This window comes from Myotis myotis, unplaced genomic scaffold (genome assembly GCF_014108235.1).
Source record: "Myotis myotis isolate mMyoMyo1 unplaced genomic scaffold, mMyoMyo1.p scaffold_m19_p_18, whole genome shotgun sequence".
Taxonomy (NCBI): domain Eukaryota; kingdom Metazoa; phylum Chordata; class Mammalia; order Chiroptera; family Vespertilionidae; genus Myotis; species Myotis myotis.
Window position 1 is genome coordinate 289,923 of NW_023416322.1, and position 19,828 is coordinate 309,750.

The 19,828-nt window shown below is 59.2% G+C and overlaps 2 protein-coding genes across 2 annotated transcripts; one reads left to right on the forward strand and one right to left on the reverse strand.

Annotated features, from left to right (window-relative positions):
• Positions 1-590: 590 nt before the first annotated feature.
• On the reverse strand, positions 591-8,109 carry ADAMTS4 (ADAM metallopeptidase with thrombospondin type 1 motif 4). The gene is made up of 9 exons (XM_036342880.1): positions 7,507-8,109; positions 6,186-6,509; positions 5,944-6,076; positions 5,065-5,235; positions 4,152-4,438; positions 3,871-4,057; positions 3,493-3,668; positions 2,069-2,244; positions 591-1,489 (listed from the first exon to the last, which is right to left on the reverse strand). Exons 1-9 carry the CDS (start codon positions 8,107-8,109, stop codon positions 1,066-1,068), a joined length of 2,481 nt encoding a protein of 826 aa, XP_036198773.1. The 3' UTR covers positions 591-1,065.
• A 2,242-nt stretch (positions 8,110-10,351) lies between these two features.
• Positions 10,352-19,602, forward strand: NDUFS2 (NADH:ubiquinone oxidoreductase core subunit S2). Its single transcript, XM_036342882.1, has 14 exons — positions 10,352-11,124; positions 11,728-11,834; positions 15,005-15,195; positions 16,465-16,585; positions 16,693-16,805; positions 17,067-17,141; positions 17,278-17,355; positions 17,480-17,565; positions 17,763-17,882; positions 18,433-18,562; positions 18,756-18,851; positions 18,990-19,073; positions 19,194-19,251; positions 19,402-19,602. The coding sequence occupies exons 1-14, from the start codon at positions 10,916-10,918 to the stop codon at positions 19,437-19,439; spliced, it is 1,506 nt and encodes a 501-aa protein (XP_036198775.1). The 5' UTR covers positions 10,352-10,915; the 3' UTR covers positions 19,440-19,602.
• Positions 19,603-19,828: the final 226 nt, after the last annotated feature.

A 19,828-nucleotide genomic window follows, 5' to 3' on the forward strand; every position in this document is an offset into this window, starting at 1 on the left:
ACGCACATCTTCACACACACACGCACATCTTCACACACGCACGCACACCTTCACACACACGCACACCTTCACACACACACGCACATCTTCACACACGCACGCACACCTTCACACACACGCACACCTTCACACACACACGCACATCTTCACACACGCACGCACATCTTCACACACGCACGCACATCTTCACACACGCACGCACACCTTCACACACACACGCACACCTTCACACACACACGCACATCTTCACACACGCACGCACATCTTCACACACACACGCACATCTTCACACACGCACGCACACCTTCACACACACACGCACACCTTCACACACACGCACACCTTCACACACACGCACACCTTCACACACACCCACGCACATCTTCACACACACGCACATCTTCACACACACGCACATCTTCACACACGCACGCACACCTTCACACACACACGCACACCTTCACACACACACACGCACACCTTCACACACACGCACACCTTCACACACACCCACGCACATCTTCACACACACGCACATCTTCACACACACGCACATCTTCACACACGCACGCACACCTTCACACACACACGCACACCTTCACACACACACACGCACACCTTCACACACACGCACACCTTCACACACACGCGCACCTTCACACACACGCACATCTTCACACACACACGCGCGCGCACGCACACACACAGGACACTGGGCTCATCACCCCACCCCAGATTTGCTGGCCAGAATGAGGCCACGAGGGGCAGAGGTCAGTTTCCCCAGAGCCCCTTCCTGGTGCTAATAAGTGAATAAATACTAAATAAATACAACAGGGCCACCCTGCCGCCTCCGCCTCCTATGACCAGCAGGGCAGAGGGCAGTTTAGACCGGACTGTCTCCCAGCCCTTGCACCCAGGTGGCTGCCTCCAGGGCAGGAGCAGGCAGGGCCGGCCTGCGCATCCTTGTTGGGGGGTGCGCCCTCCCCACGGTGTCCAGCACGAGGCTCCTTCGAAGCCCCCTCTCCCAGCTCAGTCTGGCGGCGCCAGGGCGCCGGGACGGTGAGGCTATTTCTTGCCGGTCCAGGGGCGCCTCCGCAGCACCTCCAGGATCTGCGCCTTTCGGTGCAGCCAGTCCCGGGGAGCAGGCTGCAGTGGAGGGGCCGGCAGGGGCACGAAGAAACTGTACCGGACGCGGGCATTCTGGGGGTCACCGGCCACCAGGACCTGCAGCATTAAGGGCTGGGCCAGGGGCCCGTGTCCGGCCAGCGTCTCGGCGGCTGCTGTGGCCCCGCTGTAGCGCAGGCTGACGGCCCCCGGCAGCACCACGTCGGTGGAGGAGGGCGTTAGCGTGTATTCACCATTGAGGGCATAGGAGCCATTGGCGAGTCTCAGGGCCAGGTAGAGGCTCCGCACACCTGGGGGCTCCTGCTGCCGCACCAGGAGGTGGGTGGCCCCCGCCGGTATAGTGACCACACTGTTGTAGCCATACCTGTGTGGAAGGAGCAAAGGTGAGCTCAGCATCTTCCTGAACCCCTCAGCCCTCTCAGCTTTGTGTGTGTGTGCATCTCTGTGTGCCTGACACGTGTGTGCGTGCATGTGTGAGAGCACATGAGTTAACACTGGCAAGTGTGATGTGTGCCTCTATATGAGTGTGTTCATGTGTGCGTGTGCATGTGTTGAGTGTGGGTGTACATGAGTGTGTGTGTGTGTGTGTGTGTGTGTGTGTAGAGGGCTGTCTTCTTAGACATATGGGCGGTATCCAGCCTGGATCCCAGTACCTGCCAACGTGCCTCCACCCTCTGACCTCCGGACTGTCCACCGGCTGTCCCCTCGCTGAGGGGCCCTTCGAAGCCTGACCTCCATGGTGCCTGTTCAGATCCTACTGTCCCCCCAGGAGGGAGGCCGCCTCCTGGGGAGCCTGTTGAGCAGGTGGGACACTGCTACCTGCTTGCTCATCCCTCTCCCTCACTAGACTCTCAGAGGAGAGACAGTGCTGCGCTCCCCTCTTCCCCCCAGGCCCTGAGGAGTGTCCAGGAAGGTGGAAGGAGGAAATAAATAGTGGATGAACCTGAACTTTCTGAAGGAGCCAGACTGCTTGCTGCAGCCAGAACCGTCCCCGCCGCACACCATGCATTTATCGAATTTCTTTTTGGAGCCAATGACGCGGTCACAGCCGGCATGGATGCAGCGGCCTTGAACACAGACCGAGGTGCTGTCTGGGGAGCAGGGAGTCCCGTCTACCACCTGAGGAGAAGAAAAGGAGGGATGCAAAGGGTCCTTCCCACATCCAGAGGGGCTGGTAACCAAACGAGACCCACATCCCATGAGAGAGGGGCTGTGGATGGAGGGGGGGGGGACCCAGAATGACGCTGCTGAGGGCCTCTCTGCATCAGGCTCTGCGCTCAGTGCTTTATAAACATACCTTCCTGACGGTTCTAGAGCTGGAACACTGAGGCTCAAGATTAGGAACTTGCCCAAAGGCTGCGTGCTGGCAGCCGGTGGAGAACCACGATGGGAAACGCAGGACTAAGTCCCAACCCCAAGCCCTAAACCTTGAGGGCACCGTCCCAGGCAGCCGCTAGAGGGCAGCCAGCCTGTAGGAATTCTCCGGCGCGGGGCGGCGCGCCCGCTGGGGGTCGCTTCCTTCCGCCCTGGCTCCAGCCGCGGCCCTATCACAGAGGAGTGCCCCTATCAATCACAGAGGAGTGCCCCTATCAATCACAGAGGAGTGCCCCTATCAATCACAGAGGAGTGCCCCTATCACAGAGGATGCCCCTATCACAGAGGAGTGCCCCTATCACAGAGGAGTGCCCCTATCAATCACAGAGGAGTGCCCCTATCAATCACAGAGGAGTGCCCCTATCGCAGAGGAGTGCCCCTATCAATCACAGAGGAGTGCCCCTATCAATCACAGAGGAGTGCCCCTATCGCAGAGGAGTGCCCCTATCGCAGAGGAGTGCCCCTATCAATCACAGAGGAGTGCCCCTATCAATCACAGAGGAGTGCCCCTATCAATCACAGAGGAGTGCCCCTATCACAGAGGATGCCCCTATCACAGAGGAGTGCCCCTATCAATCACAGAGGAGTGCCCCTATCGCAGAGGATGCCCCTATCGCAGAGGATGCCCCTATCGCAGAGGAGTGCGGGCACCACTGTCTCCCGGAGGCCTGGCCGCCGAGAGCTGACGCAGCACCGCTGGGATTTGGCGGAGGAGCCCATGGGAAAGGGTCAGAGCCTTGCCCCAAGGCCACATACTGGCCTTCTTTCTGCCCGAGCAGGGAACAGGGGCAGGGGAGGAGCCAAGGGAGAGGGCAGGCCACACTGCCGATGGGCCCCTTGTCCAGAGCTGGGGCTTGTTTTCCAAATACCATGAGCAGATAGGCCCGGGAGCCTGGCTGCCAGCCTGGCCGTGGGACAGCGCAGGGGGCTGCGCCTGCAGAAGGCAGAGGGGGGTGGGAGTGTGGGCACAGACAGGGCGGGCGGCCGGCTCACCCGCGGCTCCAGCACGTAGTAGTAGCCCAGGGCCCGCGCCTGGCAGGTGAGCTTGCACCGGTCGCGGGCAGCCACGCCCGCGTAGCGAGGGACCCAGTCCATGGGCCCTGGGAAGCTCTTGAAGAGGTCGGGGCGGTGGTTGTAGGCCGCGCACTGCTCTTCACGGAAGGTCAGTGCTGTCGGGGCGACAGGCACAGTCAGGGCCTTGCCCCCCACCCCCCAGCAGCCCCAGCCCCTGGCCCCTCAGCTCCCCCAGCCGGCACCTCGCTGCCGGGAGGGCAGGTCCTGAGGGGTAAACGCTGCCTCCCCGGCAGGGACATCAGCACTTCCTTGGTTCCCGAAGCGCTCCCGCCCGCACCCGGTCCTTCGGGTCCTCACCTGAGCCCGCGGGGCAGTCCTGGGAGCTGCAGGAGCGGAAGCGGGTGCGGCGGCCCTCGCAGTACTTGCCGCCGTTCCGGGGGACGGGCTGCGTGCAGTCCCGGGAGGAGTACTGGACGCCGCCCCCGCAGCTCCGAGAGCAGCCGCCCCAGGACCCCCAGGGACCCCAGCCGCCGGCCTGTGGGACCTGCAGCCGCACAGAAGAGAAGGTGGTAACTGTGCTCCCTCCTGGGCACCAGGCCACCCCTGCCCCAGGCCTCTGCCCCTGCCTGCTGCCTCACCTTGAAGTCCTGGAGTTGGTCCACATGGAGGCAGCGGCCACCCATGCAGGCCTGTGCGGGCCCACACGGGGTGCCGTCGGCCCAGGGCGAGTGCTTGGTCTGGCACATGGCGTGACCGTTGAGATGGCCAGAGCACCAGAGGGCAGCACAGGGCGGCGGCAGCTGTGGACAGTGGTGCGAGTCAGGCCCGAAGGTCAGCTGGCACTGGCGGTCGGCGTCATAGTCTTTGCCAGGGAAAGTCACAGGCAGGTGCAGGGGAGCCTCCGGCTTGTCTAAGAGACAGTGCCCTGGGAGGGCAGGACCCGGGCTCAGAGGTGGGCTCAGGCCCTCGAGATGGCCACCGAGGGCTTGGGCTCCTGGGCCCAAGGCTCTGGGACCCACATCCCAGGCGTGCACGAAGCTGTAAACAGCTGGCTGCTTCCTGCGTGAGGAGCGCCGGCTCACTGCTTGTCCAACCACCTCATTCCATCCCGGCCAACAACACCTACGAGCTGTTGCCATCACCAGGCCTGTCTCACAGGTCAGCACAGAGGCAACATGCCTTTCAGCACACATCCCACATCTAGGGAACAGAGCAGGACACGACCCAGCCACACCTCCTGCCTCCCCGACCAGCCACAGAGCTGCTGAGTCCGCGTCCCACCAACAGCCCTGCCCACGGACGCCCACCCTGCTGGGCTTGCACAGCTCAGTGACAAGGCAGCTGCCTTCACTGCAGCTCATCCCAGTGTTGGACAGCTCTGGCCCTTAGAAGGCCAGTCTAGTTCAATTGAAAATGTGCCACCCCTGGCAGCATCTCTCACCCCGTCCCATGCTGCAGTGGGAGCCCACTCAGCCCACGCAGAAGGAGGCAGAAGAGCACAGTGGGTGCAGGGCTGCATCGCGCCAGGGAACAGGCGGGAGGGCTGCCTACCGTAGCCATTGTCCAGGAAGTCCGTGATGAAGCGGGCGCTGCAGGGGGACCAGGGCTCCTCAGGATCCACGTGAGCCATTACGGGAGCCATGACATGGTGGGAGGTGCTCCGAGGCCCGTTCAGGCCCACACATGGCTTTGAGTTGTCATGGAGCATGTTGAAGACATGGCCTGTGAGAGCAGAGGGCCTGCTGGAGTCAGGGGTCCCCTCCCTGGCAGCCTCACAAATGTGGCTGCAGCTGTGGATGGTCCTGCCTGTCCCCAATCCCCTCTGATGCTCTGAGGGCTGCTCAATATATAGCCCCCCCAGAGCTCTGCTTCCCCTTCCCCCCAAAATATGCTCAGGGTCCTTCCTTACCTACTTTCTCTTGTAACCAACACTCCCAACCCTTTACCCACCATTCCCTCCCCAGCTCTCCTGAATAATACCTCTTTCAATACTGTGCTATCTCCCCATACACATGAACACACTCACTCACACCCCCACACATGCCTGTCTTCTGCCACACACACACATTCACATACTCACCCACACAGTAATAGGTTTTCACATACACTACACACTCACACGCATGCATACATATACACACTCTCACACACATGCATATACTCACACGCATGCATATACTCGCGCACACACACACACACACACACACACACACACACACACAGTTACAGAGGCTTCCACATGCTAGCTCACTTAATAGAAAACCTAAGTGTGTGTCTACACCCAGAGAGAAGGGGATGGCCCTGGACCTAGGCCCGGAGGGAGGAAGAAGCACCTTGACCCCATCTGCACGCTGGTGAGCTCATTGTCCCCGCGCCTCACCCCTGCCGCCTCTCACGCATCCCAGACACCACAGTCCGCCCACCCCGTACCCAGTTCGTGAGCGGCAGTGAAGGCCGACTGGAGCCCGTCGTCCTCCACGATTGCGCAGCTCCGAGCCGGGTCACACACGGTCCCCACGTCGGCCATGCCCAGGGTGTCACAGGTGGAGACCCCACACAGGTCCTGTGGAGGTCGCAGAAGATGCATGAGGACTCGGCACGGGGTCCCCTGGGCTGCCACCCAGACTACGGGGCTCGGGCAGGTGCCGTTCCCATGGTGCCGACGGGCCTACCTGACGGGTAAACAGAATGGCTGTGTCAAAGTGATCCGGGTCCGAGTCCTCGGGCGTGTTGAGCCCTCGCTGCCAAGCACAGAAGTGGTGCAGGGTTTGGGCAGCACTGGGCCCCACTGGGGGCCCTTCCTGGCCCGGGCCCAGAACCACCAGCCGCGTCACCACCAGGCTGACGGGGTTGCGGATGCTTGGGTGCTTGAAGGCCTTGGCCGCGGCGGCCATGACCGTGAGCAGGTAGCGCTTCAGCCCTGCGCCATGAAACGCTGCCATCGTGTCGTCCGCCACCACCAGGGTCTCCACAAATCTACTCAGGGAAGCAAAGCGCTGGGAGAGAGAGGAGAGGAGGCCTCAAATAGCTGCCCAGCCACAGGCCCGGCCACTTTCCTTCCAGCGCTTCCCGGTCTGGAACTGGGCAGAGCAGGCTGGTCCCACACACCACACCCACCAGGTGCCCAGGCTGGCTGGGTCCCTCCCCCAGCCCCAAATCCCAGAGCTTTTGTGTGAACTCTGAGAAATCAGCTGTTGGTTCAGAGATAGAGAGGAGGGGGCGCCGTGTCCCAGGGCTGCCTGGTCCCCAGTGGTGAAAAGCAGCTGGGACTGCTTCTGGGAGGGGCTTTGGGCGCCCCCAGGCCTGACTGTGGCCAGGCCTGCAGTGCTGGGCTGCAACGTGTCTGCCCTGTGTGGTTGGAGGAACAATTCAGTCAGCAGCCGGGGCTGGGGCCAGATCTCAGCGTGGCGGGTGTGGAGGGAGCGTCTGGACTGGATTAAAGCTGGAGAGGGAAGGAGGCGGGAGGAAGGGGAGCCCGGAGTGGGAAGGAGGGAGGAGGGAGCCTCGCAGCCTTGCAGGCCAGGACGCAGTGTGGAGTGCCTCTCCTCCGTCCACTCCTGCCCTAGTTTGCAGTTTGCCAGGACAATTTGGAAGGCAGTATAGGAAGCCAGAAGCCAACTGCCTGGGCCTCAACTCTCACTCCTTTAGCTTGTGTGGTGGTGGGGGGGGTTTGGGGCACAGGAAAGAGTCAAGGCCAAGAGAGTGAGCAGAGACTTCCACCTGGGCCCGAGCAGCAGGGTGCCAGGCCGGGCTGGGTGGGGAGAGGGGGGTCATTCCCAGCACAGAGCCTCCCACTCACCTCCTGGGACCCTGCTGGGATCAGGGTGAGGGCAGGGAGCAGCCAGCACCTGCCCGAGAAGGCTCATGGGAGGAGAAAAGCAGGCCACACGAGGGAAGAAGCAGAATGACCAGAAGTGGAAGTGGGCGGGGCGAGGGGACACGGGTCAGGGGGCAGGTAAGGCAGGAGGGGCTGCAGGGCTCTGGGTGGCCTACCTTGGCTCTTCGGGGGCTGGGCTTGGGGTTCTTGGGAGGCGCCTTGACGCTGCACATGGGGCCCTGGCCGCTGGCAGGGCTCTTCCGGCGTAGGACGTGAGCCCCAGGACCCCCAGCAGAATTAGGGACGCCTCCCTCCAGGGGCTGGATGTGGAGCTCGGTCCCCCGATACTGCAGCACCCCTAACAGAGCTCCCTCGTCCCAGTGCAGAGATGCCACCGACTCCGGATCTCCGTTGATGGTGCCGGTGAGGAACGTGCCCGGCTCCGCCCCACCCAGCAGCTCCGGCGCCCGGCCCAGGTACTGCACCGTCAGCCCCTCCACCCGCACGCCCGGGTCTTGCTCCAGCTCCAACAGCAGCATCTCCCCAAAGGCGGGCAAGCGGTACCACAGCCTGGCCGGGGCGCCCAAGCCAGGCAGGACGCTGCCGTTGAGCTTCTCTGGAAACACGATCTCCTCCTCCTGGGGGAGGGGGCTGGCTGGCCTGGCTGAGGGCAGGAGGGAGGCCAGCAGCAGGAGCAGGGTGGGGAGCAGACGGGAGGGGGCTCCCCACAGCCAGCAGCCGGCCCAGCCCCCCTTGGAGTGCGGGTCCGTCGGGGACATGGCGGGTGCTGGAGCTGTAAGGACTGACGCCGGCGGCACGCTCCCTTCACGCCCGCCTGTGGAAAGCTCCCCTCGGCAGCCTTGGCTCGGCCAGTGCCAGGGTCAGACAGCGTTTCAGGGGGCTGGGGACCTTCAGGCGAGGTGGAGAGAGCGTGGCCCTAGGCTTGAGCAGGGTGCCTCGTGGCCAGTCCTGCAAACCCTCTCCTGGGAACAGCCTCTCCCGGCCTCTGGCTGCCCAGACCCTGCTTCCCGCGTGCCTGGGTCTGTCTCTCTCCTGCCCTCTCTCCCGGTCTCTGTGCCTCTGGGTCTCCCTGAGGTTCCTAGCAGACTCTCCCCGCCAGCTCTTTTAAGTCTCCCCAGTCTCTGTGATTGGCTGAGCTGTAAGCCATTCAGCCAGCAGCTCTGATGGTGGGACTCAGATGGTGTCTCATTCTTTCCCAAAAACCCTAGTTTTTGTTTTCCTTTAAAGAAAAATGGGACTTGCCCAGGGGAGGGGGATCCCTAGCAGCCGGATGGGGGATGGGTCACAGGCCCTGGGCCAGCTGATGACATCGTCTTTCCCCAAACCCAACAGCCAGCTCTCAGCTGTCTCTTCCCTATTTGGTGGACAGAGCCCCAAGGGGCTAGGAAGTCAGGGCAAGGCCTGACTGACGCACAGAAAGGGCCTAGGTCCCAGGGGGTCTGGCTCCCTTTTCTCAGGGTCCCCCAGCTGCCCTTTGCCCTAGAGCCGGTTTCCAGGGCTGAGCAGCCTGAGTGAACTGCCCAGAAAGAGGGTGGGAAACAGGGAAGGAAGCATCAAGAGGTGAGCAAAGAGAGGAGGCGGCTGACACTGAGGCAGGACCCAGCGGCTGGAGTGCAGAAGGCACACAGCCACCAGGGGATTCACTGCCCAGAGGTAGGATGAGTCTGCTTAGCATGGGCACATGGAGGGGGAGAGGGCAAGGCAGGAAGGCTACCACTTTTCCTTTTATAGAAGGAGGACCCAGGGTGCCACCTCCTCTTCTCTGACGTCCCTTCTCTCCTGCAGGCTCTCCCTTCCGGAGTTACCACTTCCCACCCCCTCCAAGGCCATTCCCCTCAGGCCCCCCTCCCCACTTCCTGACTCCCCACTCCCTGGCCTGGCTCCCAGTAGCTTCCCCCAGGCTTTTGGCCTCACTCCCACCCACTCCCAACTGCCCTCAACTCTCCCCAGCCCCCAGGCAGCCACCAGCGTGGGAGACTGGCCGGCCCATCGCCTGGCTCCCTCTCCTGGCCCCACCTTGCCCAGCACCCAGTGGGTCCTGGGACATCCAGTCATCATTTATTTTATTTGTTTGTTCATCCTCGCCGAGAACTTTTCCATTGATTTTTTATTTTATTTATTTTTAATATATTTTTATTGATTTCAGAGAGGAAGGAAGAGGGAGAGAAACATCCATGATGAGAAAATCATGGATCAAGCCCACAACCCGGGCATGTGCCTTTGACCGGAATCGAACCTGGGACCTTCCAGTTCGCAGGCCACGCTCTATGCACGGAGCCACACCGGCGAGGAGTCCATTGACTCTTTAGAGCGAGTGGAAGGGATGGGGAGACAGAAACATGATGTGAGAGACAGATCCACTGTGGCCTCCCACACGGAATCAAACCGGCTAGGGCTTTTATTTTTTAAAGTTTTTAAAAAATATATGTTTCTATTGATTTCAGAGAGAAAGGGAGCGGGAGAGGAGCAGCCATGATGAGCATCACCTACGCCGTGGGCTGGCTGCCTCCTGCAACCCCGACGCGACCTGGGTCCCGGCTGACGCTCAGCCTGAGCTCGGCCCGCAACGTCCCGGCTCCTTCCCTTCCGGTTCCTGCGGGCGGGCCCGCTGTGCGTTCACCGGAGCTGGGGCCGCGGGAGCCCGGGCTGGGCCAGAACCCGCGGGCTCGCTCCTCCTGCGCCCGTCTCCCCAGGATTTCCCCAGGAAGCGGGGTGCAGCCCGGCCCTGCCCTGCCCCGGAGAGGGCCCTCCCCTCCCGCCCGCACGTCCTCCCTTCCTTCCTGTTCAGGTGGCGACTACCTGCCCTGCGGCCTGGGCTTCCGCTCGGCCCGGCCCCCCGCCCCCCCCCCCCCCCCCGGACCTGAGCGGAGGGGCTCCGAGGCTGGGAGACGGCGGGGCCGGGGCCGGACGCGCCAGCACCAGAGGCCGCACGGCCCTCGCCGCCCCCATTCCGAGACGAGGACAAAGGGGGTGACTAAGCGGCGAGACAAAGGGCCTCAGAGTCGCCGCGGGGAGGGGGGGAGGCGGCAGGGAGACGCACAAAAGCCGCAGTGTCCTCGGCGCCCGAGCCCGCACCGTCCCAGCCAGGCCGCCCCCACGCAGCCTGTCCGCGCCGGCGGCTCCCGGGACGGAGCGGGGTGCGCCCTCCGCCCGCGTGGGGCTGTCGGCTCCCCTCCCCCCTCCCAGGCGGAGAACCCCCATTCTGCGCAGCTGAGTTCCGGGGGCTGTGACCAGGCCCCGCGGGCCTTGGGGAGCCCGCGCTCCTGGGGCTCGGCCAGGACGGAGCCTCGGGTCCGCCAGACCCGACGGGGCAGCCATGACGCAGGTGCAGGCGGGTGGGAGGCGCCCCTCGGGTCTGCCACTCTGGGGGCCGCCCTTCCATCACCGCGGGGTTCCCCGCTGGGGGCCACCAGGCGGGAGAGCGCGAGGCCCCAGGGCTCCCGCCCGAAAGGCCGGCGGGAGCGGAGGGAACAGCCGCCTTGGTCCCCATTTAAGCCTCCGCGAGGCCGAGGCGCAGACCCGGAAGTCTTCAAGTTCGGGTGGGCGACCCCGCCAGCTTCCAAGATGGCGGCCGCGTTGTGCCGAGGGCGCGCGGCCCTTCCGAGGTGCGCAGGCGGGACTTCCGGGCGCGCGCGGGGGGACTTCCGCTCGGCCTCCACCGCCGTCGGCAGCGGCGACATGGCGGCGCTGAGGGCTGTACGCCGCCTCGGGGGCGCGGCGGCCCAGCTGCTGCGGCCCGGCGCTGGGGGCCGCCTGCAGGTGCAGCCCGGCAGGTGAGACCCGGCAGCCCCCGCCGCGCTGTCCCCATGGCCGGGAGCTCCCCCCGCTGGGCCCGGGGAAGGGTGACCTGGGCCTGTGACCCCGGCCCGCGGTCTCGGACCCGGGGGCCGCGGCGCCCGCCCGGCCGAGGAAAGAGGTCTCGCGCTCGTTCGGCCCGCGGTGGAAGGAGGTGGAGGGAGACCTGCCCCGCAGCGTTGAGATCGTGTCCCTCCCCTTATCTCTGCGGCCTCTCCTGAACCCCGTCACGGGTGGGCGCCACCGGTGACACGCGGGGAAAGGAAAGGAGGAGCACACGCGGCGCCCCGGGCTGCGGGGCATCGCTCCGCTCACGCCCGAGCCGAGCCAGGAGGCCGCAGGCGCCCTGTCTCCCCGCTGACCTTGAGCGGCCGGGCGGGCGGGCGGGCGGCGCGGGGCGCTGGGTGAAGCGGTTCTGGAATAAGCTGTCGGGACAGGACGCCTGGGCCCAGCTGGTTCTGCAGGGCTGCGGGGCCCGTGCCCGCGCTCGGCGTGGAAGGACCCAGGCCTCCTCCCGGCCTGCCCCCGAGGGGGTGGGAACAGGGACCAGCACTGCTCAGCCTGTGCCTTGAACTCCCTAGAGGTGCCCGGCAGTGGCAGCCAGATGTGGAGTGGGCCGAGCAGTTTGGGGGAGCGGTCATGTACCCCACCAAGGAGACAGCCCACTGGAAGCCTCCACCCTGGAATGGTGAGTGCCAGGGCCCTGCCCACCTGACTTGTGCTGCTGAGCGCGGCCTTCGCGGGCTGTAGCCTCGCCCGTCGGCCTCTTTCTCACGCAGCTCACCAAACAGGAGCAGCGCCCATCGGAGGTGCTTGTCACCCAGAGACGGAGCAGAACAACATTCCAGGAGAAGGAAATAGGTCCCTACCAAGGATTTTTGTAAAGATGACATTAAATTTCTATATATACATATATATATTAATTGATTTCAGAGAGGCAGGGAGAGGGAGAGAGAGGAACATCGATGATGAGAGAGGATCATGGACCGGCTGCCTCCTGCACGCCCCACACTGGGGATGGAGCCCGCAACCCGGGCAAGTGCCCTGACCGGGAATCGAACCGGGACCTCCTGGTTCGTGGGTCAACGCTCAACCCCTGAGCCGTGCGGCCGGACTCCACCAAATTTATATCTTTAGCTTCAGCTTTTCCCAGAGGTTCAGTAGACAGTATGTTTCCGTCTGCCTGGCTGGGCGAGGTGCCTTTCCCAGTCACACAGAGGAAACCTTCCTGAACACAAACATTTTTTTTCTCCCTGAAAACCAGTCTTTCCACTTTGACTTTTTGATTTGGTACAGTGGCACTGCTTTCTCCTAATCTTAGAACTGACACTTTTTGGTCACCTTGGCTCAGTTTTCTCTTGCCTTCCGTCTGTGCCCAGTAAGTCACCCAGCCCTGCAGCTCTTCCCTCATGTACTTTAGGGCACCTCTCCCTTTGTATCCAGATGTATGTTGTGTCAGACCTTGGTTGTTTCAGGAGTCTCTTCACTGGGCTCCTGCCCTGACCTGCTATCCCAGGGGTGGGCAAACTTTTTGACTCGAGGGCCACAGTGGGCTCCTAAACTGGACCGGAGGCCGGAACAAAAGCATGGATGGAGTGTTTGTGTGAACTAATATAAATTCAAAGTAAACATCATTACATAAAAGGGTACGGTCTTTTTTTTTTTTTTTTATAGTTTGCCCATGGCTGTATCCTAATCCAGTGTCATGGCCTTCATTGTCCCCAAAGATCCGTTTACCATGTCAATCATTCTCATGCTCTAAAACCTTTAAAGGCACAGTTACTTTTCTTTTTTTAAGTATATTTTATTGATTTCAGAGAGGAAGGGAAAGAGAGAGAGAGAGAAACATCAATGATGAGAGAGAATCATTGGTCAGCTGCCTTCTGCACGCCCCCTACTGGGGCTTGAGCCCACAACTCGGGCATGTGCCCTTGACCAGAATCGATCCTCGGACCCTTCAGTCCACAGGCTGATGCTCTATCTACTGAGCCAAACCAGCTAGGGCTCCAGTTACTTTTCAGAAATCTCACAGTAAAAATAGCTGGGTGCTTACATATCCTATGTGTTTTGTATACATTATCTCACGTAGTCCAGACAACAATCCTCTGGGAGTTATACTAGTATTATCCCAACTTCGAGGACATTATAGTGCGGGGAGATTAAAACTTGACCAAGGACACACAGGTGGAATTGTGCTCAGATTTGTCTGACTCCACAAAGCCCACAGGGAAGAATTTTGCTTTAAAAGTTGGGCTCTGGTATTAAATCTCAATTCTCTATTTACCAGTGAATAAAATACCTACTTCACAGCACTACTGTTAGGAGTAAATGAGGCAATAAAAGCAGAAGCCACTTAGTGCAGTGACTGGCACATGGCAAATCTCCCACAGTGCTGTTATTGATAGTAGCACTGCCCTACCCCGTTTGGCTCAGTGGATAGAGCGTCGGCCTGTGATCTGAAAGGTCCCAGGCTCGATGCCAATCAAGGGCACATGCCCAGGTTGTGGGCTCGATCCCCAGTGGGGGGATTGCAGGAGGCAGCCGATCAGTGATTCTCTCTCATCATTGATGTTTCCATCTCTCTTTCCCTCTTCCTCTCTGAAATCGATCAAAATATATTTAAACAAAATAGTAGCACTGCCTGCCAATACTCATCTGCTTCGGGGCAGGTAAGAGTCCCAGAAACACTGTTTACGGCAAGATTGACCCATGTGGATTCCACACCTGGGCAGTCTCTTCTTTCTGCCTCCGAGTCATTTAACTTAAGAGCCAGCTCAGGTCTTCACAGTGCTTTCCCCTCCCTTCAAATACTTCATGGCTGAGCCACTGAATTGGTAACTCGTCAGTTTGGCCTGTGTTACTAGTTTCTCACAGGTACTTATTTCCTAAATTAAATTGTAACTTTTTTTTTTTAATATATATATTTTTAAATTGATTTCAGAGAGGAAGGCAGAGGGAGAGAGAGATAGAAACGTCAATGATGAGAGAGAACCATTGATCAGCTGCCCCCTGCATGCCCCCGACTGGGGATCCAGCTCACAACCCGGGCATCAAACCCAGGAGCCTTCAGTCCACAGGCCGACCCTCTGTCCACTGAACCAAACCATCTAGGGCTCACTTGTGACATTCTTGAGGGTCAGTCCAGTCATTTAATAGTAGTAAGAGTTAAATGTCCAGTCCTGGCTGGTGTGGCTCAGTTGGTTGGTGTTGTCCTGTGCACCGAAAGTTGCCAGGTTGATTTCTGGTCAGGGCACATGCCTGGGTTGTGGGCTCGATCCCCGATAGGGGGCATGCAGGAGGCAGCCGACCCATGATTCTCTCTCATCATTGATGTTTCTATCTCCCATTTCCTGGTGGGTCATCAGATGCATTTGGAGAGCAGTGCATCCTAGTGGTTAAGAGTGTGGACTTTGAAATAAAAAACAAACAAAGAAGAAGGAGTGTGGATCTTGGAGCTGAACAGGCTGAGTCCAGTCCAGGCTCTGCCAGCGTGTAAAGTCATTTATCCTTTCTGGCCTCAGTTTTGCCATTAAAATGGGGATAACAATAGTACCTAGTACTCATGTGGTTGTTGTGAGAATTAATTAAAATAAGTAAAATGGTTAGAGTAGTGCAGGGCACATAATAGGGCTATATAGGTGTTAGCTATTATTATTATTACTACTACTACTACAGGGGTATTCTGGGTGATGTGGGAAGAGTGGGTTTGTCGTCCCTCTCCTCAGAAAGCTTTTCCCACCCAGTGGTCCTGGAGGTTAGGAAACTAACTGTGGAGAGCAGGGAAAGGCTAACCCTGCTGCCTCTTGGGGGCTCTCAAGGGAGTTGCCGTTTGGCTCTGAACTCTTTCCCACTTCTCAGATGTGGACCCTCCGAAGGACACAATGGTGTCAAACCTGACCCTGAACTTTGGGCCCCAGCACCCAGCAGCCCATGGTGTGCTACGCCTGGTGATGGAGCTGAGTGGGGAGATGGTGCGGAAGTGTGACCCTCACATCGGGCTGCTGCACCGAGGCACCGAGAAGCTCATTGAATACAAGACCTACCTGCAGGTGTGGGAACACAGGCCTGTGCACGGGACCTGGGCATTGCCAGCTGGCTGTCCCCAAAGCTCCAGGGGTGGAGGGTTGTGAGGGAGTCGCCTGTGGAGGTTGTGAGGACAGTGTTGGTTGGGAGGAGGGAGGGTTGTGGCAGGGGATGCAGGACTTGAATCATCTGGACTCAGTTTACCCAGTAGGAATGCTTTGTAGCCAGAGCCGCACTCCCAGCTTTTCTTGGGCTGTCTTTTGGCTGCCCCGTGTCCTTCCTGTAGTGCCTCAGTTTCCCTGCTCTTATATTGCACTCAAATGTCAAAGCCAGGGTCCCTAGTGGGCAGGGACAGAGGAGAGAGACATCAGCTCCCCAGGATTAACAGCTGAATATTGTATCTTCCAGCTGTTTCCTTGCTTTCGAAATACTCAGTGAGTCAGAGTGACCAGGAGGGAGTCTGTGACAGAGTTTGACATTTTTAAGAGAACTATGTGACCCAGGTGGTGAGGGTCAGAGTTAAAGGAACTGGTTCTGGGGTAGGAACCTGAAGTTTTTTCACTGTCATGAAGAAAGGTCTTGAGAGAGGGTGATGGGTTCGGATGAAGAGCCAGCCAGCCAGATTGCGCTTTCCCTGGAGATTGCAGGCAGTGGTGGCTTCTGGTCTCAGAGTCCATGGAGTTCACCCTGCAGCACTGCCCAGTCACAGTGACATCAGTGCAAGAACTGGCTGTCCCCATGAGGGGCATCTCAGCTCCGCCTCCTTCCTGGAAGCTCACAGCTGGGCTTAGAGTCTGGTGTTCTGGGAAGGAGTCCTTCCTACCAGAAACAAATCCCACCTTCCTTATGTCTGAACTCCGGGGACGGGGACCCCTAAGACTGATGACCTGGAGGACGGTTGGCAGTGGGGTGCTGGACCCCGGTCATCCTGAGTCACAGGGCAGATTGTTAAATTTTGGGGAATTTTGTGAACCAGTAGTTAAAATAGCCATTGTTAAAATTAAATGATATTGGTTTGCGATTTAGTATGTTATTTTAAAAACCAAGGCAAGAAGTACTCAGAACTCACCAGGCTTTGCTGGGCCGTGCTCTGGGATGCTAGCTCTCGTGTCTGTGCTGCCCAGACCTGTGTTCAGTTCTGTGACATGGGAGCTGGAAATTGTTCCTGGTTAGAGTGTTTTCACTGAGGATCCTGGCAAACCTGACGCAGGGTCCCTGCCCAGCACCCTGTGGGGATGAGGTATCCTTGAGGGCTCCTGGCCCTGAGAGGGGACCTGGTTCCTCCCTCTTCCCAGGCCCTTCCGTACTTTGACCGGCTGGACTACGTGTCCATGATGTGCAATGAGCAGGCTTACTCGCTGGCTGTGGAGAAGTTGCTGAACATCCAGCCTCCTCCGCGGGCACAGTGGATCCGAGGTACACCCAGCCTCTCCCGGCCCGGCTTAGTGTGCAGATCCCGGCTCTCCCGAGGCCGGCTGTCAGCCTGGGTCCTTGGCCCCTTTCTTGTCCTCCCCTCTCTGCAGTGCTGTTTGGGGAAATCACACGGCTGTTGAACCACATCATGGCTGTGACCACACATGCCTTGGACATTGGGGCCATGACCCCTTTCTTCTGGATGTTTGAAGAAAGGGAGAAGGTATGAGAAGGCGGGAAGAAGAGGAATGGTGAAGGAGATGAGGAAGTGGAGAAGGTGTGAAGGAGAAATGAGACTGAAAGGAGAGAGGACACAGGGGGAACACTTAGGGGAGGAGGCTTATTTAACCAGGGTTATATTCTTTTTTTAGGGGCCAGTTAGAGTCTTTAGGGACTCTGTGGTGAGGGGCAGGGGAGTGTACCACCATGTGGTCAGACTTAGGGTCCGGGATTTTGTCCCCAATTCTCTGTGTGTCCCATCCAGATGTTTGAGTTCTACGAGCGAGTGTCTGGGGCTCGGATGCATGCGGCTTACATCCGCCCAGGAGGTGTGCACCAGGTGAGCAGTCTCCCAGTTCCATCCCTGCTCGTGTCCTTCGCGACCACTGGGGGGCAGCGCTGGCTGACTGAAAAGCCGCCGTGTGGCCCTGGCCAGAGGCTCTGCTGTGCTCACTGTCACTCTCTCTGGCCCCTAGGACTTACCCCTTGGGCTTATGGATGACATTTACCAGTTTTCTAAAAACTTCTCTCTTCGGATTGATGAGGTGGAGGAGGTGAGATAGGAGTCATGGGGAAAATCCCTCTTTTCTCCCCAAGCCCGATTTGTGGGGTTTTGGTCTCCAGTGCTGAAAGACACGGAGGTGTTGGACGTTTGAAAGGTGTTTTCTTGGCTAACAGATGCTGACCAACAATAGGATCTGGCGGAATCGGACAGTTGACATTGGGGTTGTAACTGCCGAAGACGCGCTGAACTACGGCTTTAGGTGGAGGACTAGGCTTCTTCCCTGGGGGTGGGGCTTCTGGACTGAGAGTATGGCTTCCTGGACCTTCCTGGCCACACTCTGAGTTTGTCTCCCGCCCAGAGCCAGGGGTGAGGGGGGGGGGGAGGGAGATTTAAGGGAGGGAGGGTGCCTTTCTTGGTGTGTGGAGAGCAGCCCTTGTTGCTGTCTCATCTCTGCAGCGGGGTGATGCTGCGGGGCTCAGGCATCCAGTGGGACCTGCGGAAGACCCAGCCCTATGATGTCTATGACCAGGTGGACTTTGATGTTCCCATCGGCTCCCGAGGGGACTGCTATGACAGGTGAGGCCCAGGTCCTCCTCTAGCGCACGGTCCAGCTGCTTTCTTCCCTGTGTGTGTGAGTGCTTTTCAGAGCACTTTCCTGCGGCGCCTTGTTTTGCCCTGGCGGTGTCCTTCTGTCGTAGAACTAGTGTGGGCTGCACCTGACCGCTGAGGAGGCTGAGGCATGAGGGCAGAGAGAGCCCAGGATTACTCCGTAGAGCTGAGACTAGACTCCTGACCCAGGCTCTTTCCACCAGGTCCTCAGCCTCGCATCTCGTTCCTGTGTACTGACCCTGAGTGAGATTTCCTGTTGCTTTTGAGTCTGTCTGACTCTCACCCATTCTGTACTCCAGGGAGTGTTTAAGATAGTGATTAAAGAGGGAAATGCTACTGGACAGGGTCGGAGAAAATTAGGAGGGGACTTGGGGACAGGCCCAGGACCAGAACCGGAAGACTGCAGGCTTGCTGTGGTGGCCAGGCCATGCCCAGGTGCTCGGCTAGGAGAGGAATGAGGGAATCCCAGCGCTTTTCAGGTCGGAGCCTCTGCTCAGGGCTCTCTCGTCTCCTTCAGGTACCTGTGCCGGGTGGAGGAGATGCGCCAGTCCCTTCGAATCATCTCTCAGTGTCTGAACAAGATGCCTCCTGGGGAGATCAAGGTTGATGATGCCAAAGTGTCTCCGCCCAAGCGAGCCGAGATGAAGGTAGCTGCAGGGCGAGGAGGGGAGGCCCCGCCCCGCAGGGCAAGCGAGAGGACTCTGGGATTCAGTCCGTGTGCAGAGAGCTCACTGTATGAGCCTCCATCCTCTGTCTTCTCTGAGGGGAGAGGCTGCTTCCTGTGCGGCGTGGCGAGTGAGGCTGTGGGTCTGGGGTATTGATGTTCCTCTCTCCCTCCAGACGTCTATGGAGTCTCTGATCCATCACTTTAAGTTGTACACTGAGGGCTACCAGGTTCCTCCGGGGGCCACGTACACAGCCATTGAGGCTCCTAAGGTGAGAGGAGGGAGGGAAACCTTGGCGAGGAGTGGGCGGTTGGAGACACGTTGGTGAGGGTGCGGGTGATGAGAGGGTCAGCTGGCGAGGAGCAGCTCCTTTCTGCTGGTGGCAGCCGTCTCCTTCTTCCTCGGGCAGGGAGAGTTTGGGGTGTACCTGGTGTCTGATGGCAGCAGCCGCCCTTATCGATGCAAGATCAAGGCTCCTGGTTTTGCCCACCTGGTAAGAACCAGTCCCGATGATTCTGACTCCACTATGGTTGCCCTTGGTTGAGATTTCTGTGAACTTCCCTCTCGTCTACCCTGATAGCCTTGCTAACGCTGTTGCTCCCTCCATTTGCAGGCTGGTTTGGACAAGATGTCTAAAGGACACATGCTGGCAGACGTCGTTGCCATCATAGGTACGAGGCTGTTGTGTAGACAGAGGCACTGGACCCCTGTGTGGGGACAGAATCTGGACACTTCCTGTTCTGCAGAGACTCGGGGCGTGGACTCCGATCCTCAGTCTCTGGGTCCTGGGTGACGACACTTTCTCCTCCCCGGCCTCCTAGGCACCCAGGATATTGTGTTTGGCGAAGTCGACCGGTGAGCAGGACAGCAGCACTTCATCTCCCTGCCTCTCGACTTCCGTGCGGAGCCTGTCATCACTGGAAGTGGGCTGTGTGTGTGCACAACACTCAGCTGTTAGGCTTTCTGTGCGTGTTCTAGAAAAGAAAGGAATAAATTAGCCGCCTCTGGCCCCTATGCCAAAGCCTCTTATGTCTTAGCATCTCACTGTCTTTCATTTTCATGGGAAACTTGAGTGTTTGTTAACCTTGTACTTCTCTATTAGATTCTGTTCTTAGCAGTTTTTCCTGTTCCTCTCCGCCCCTTCTCTGACTCTTGTCCTTTCCACTTCTCCATTCCCCGTTTCCTCTTTTCCCTCAGTGCCCCCCCTGCCCAGATCTTGGTGCCCACACAGACCAGTACCCCTCGAAT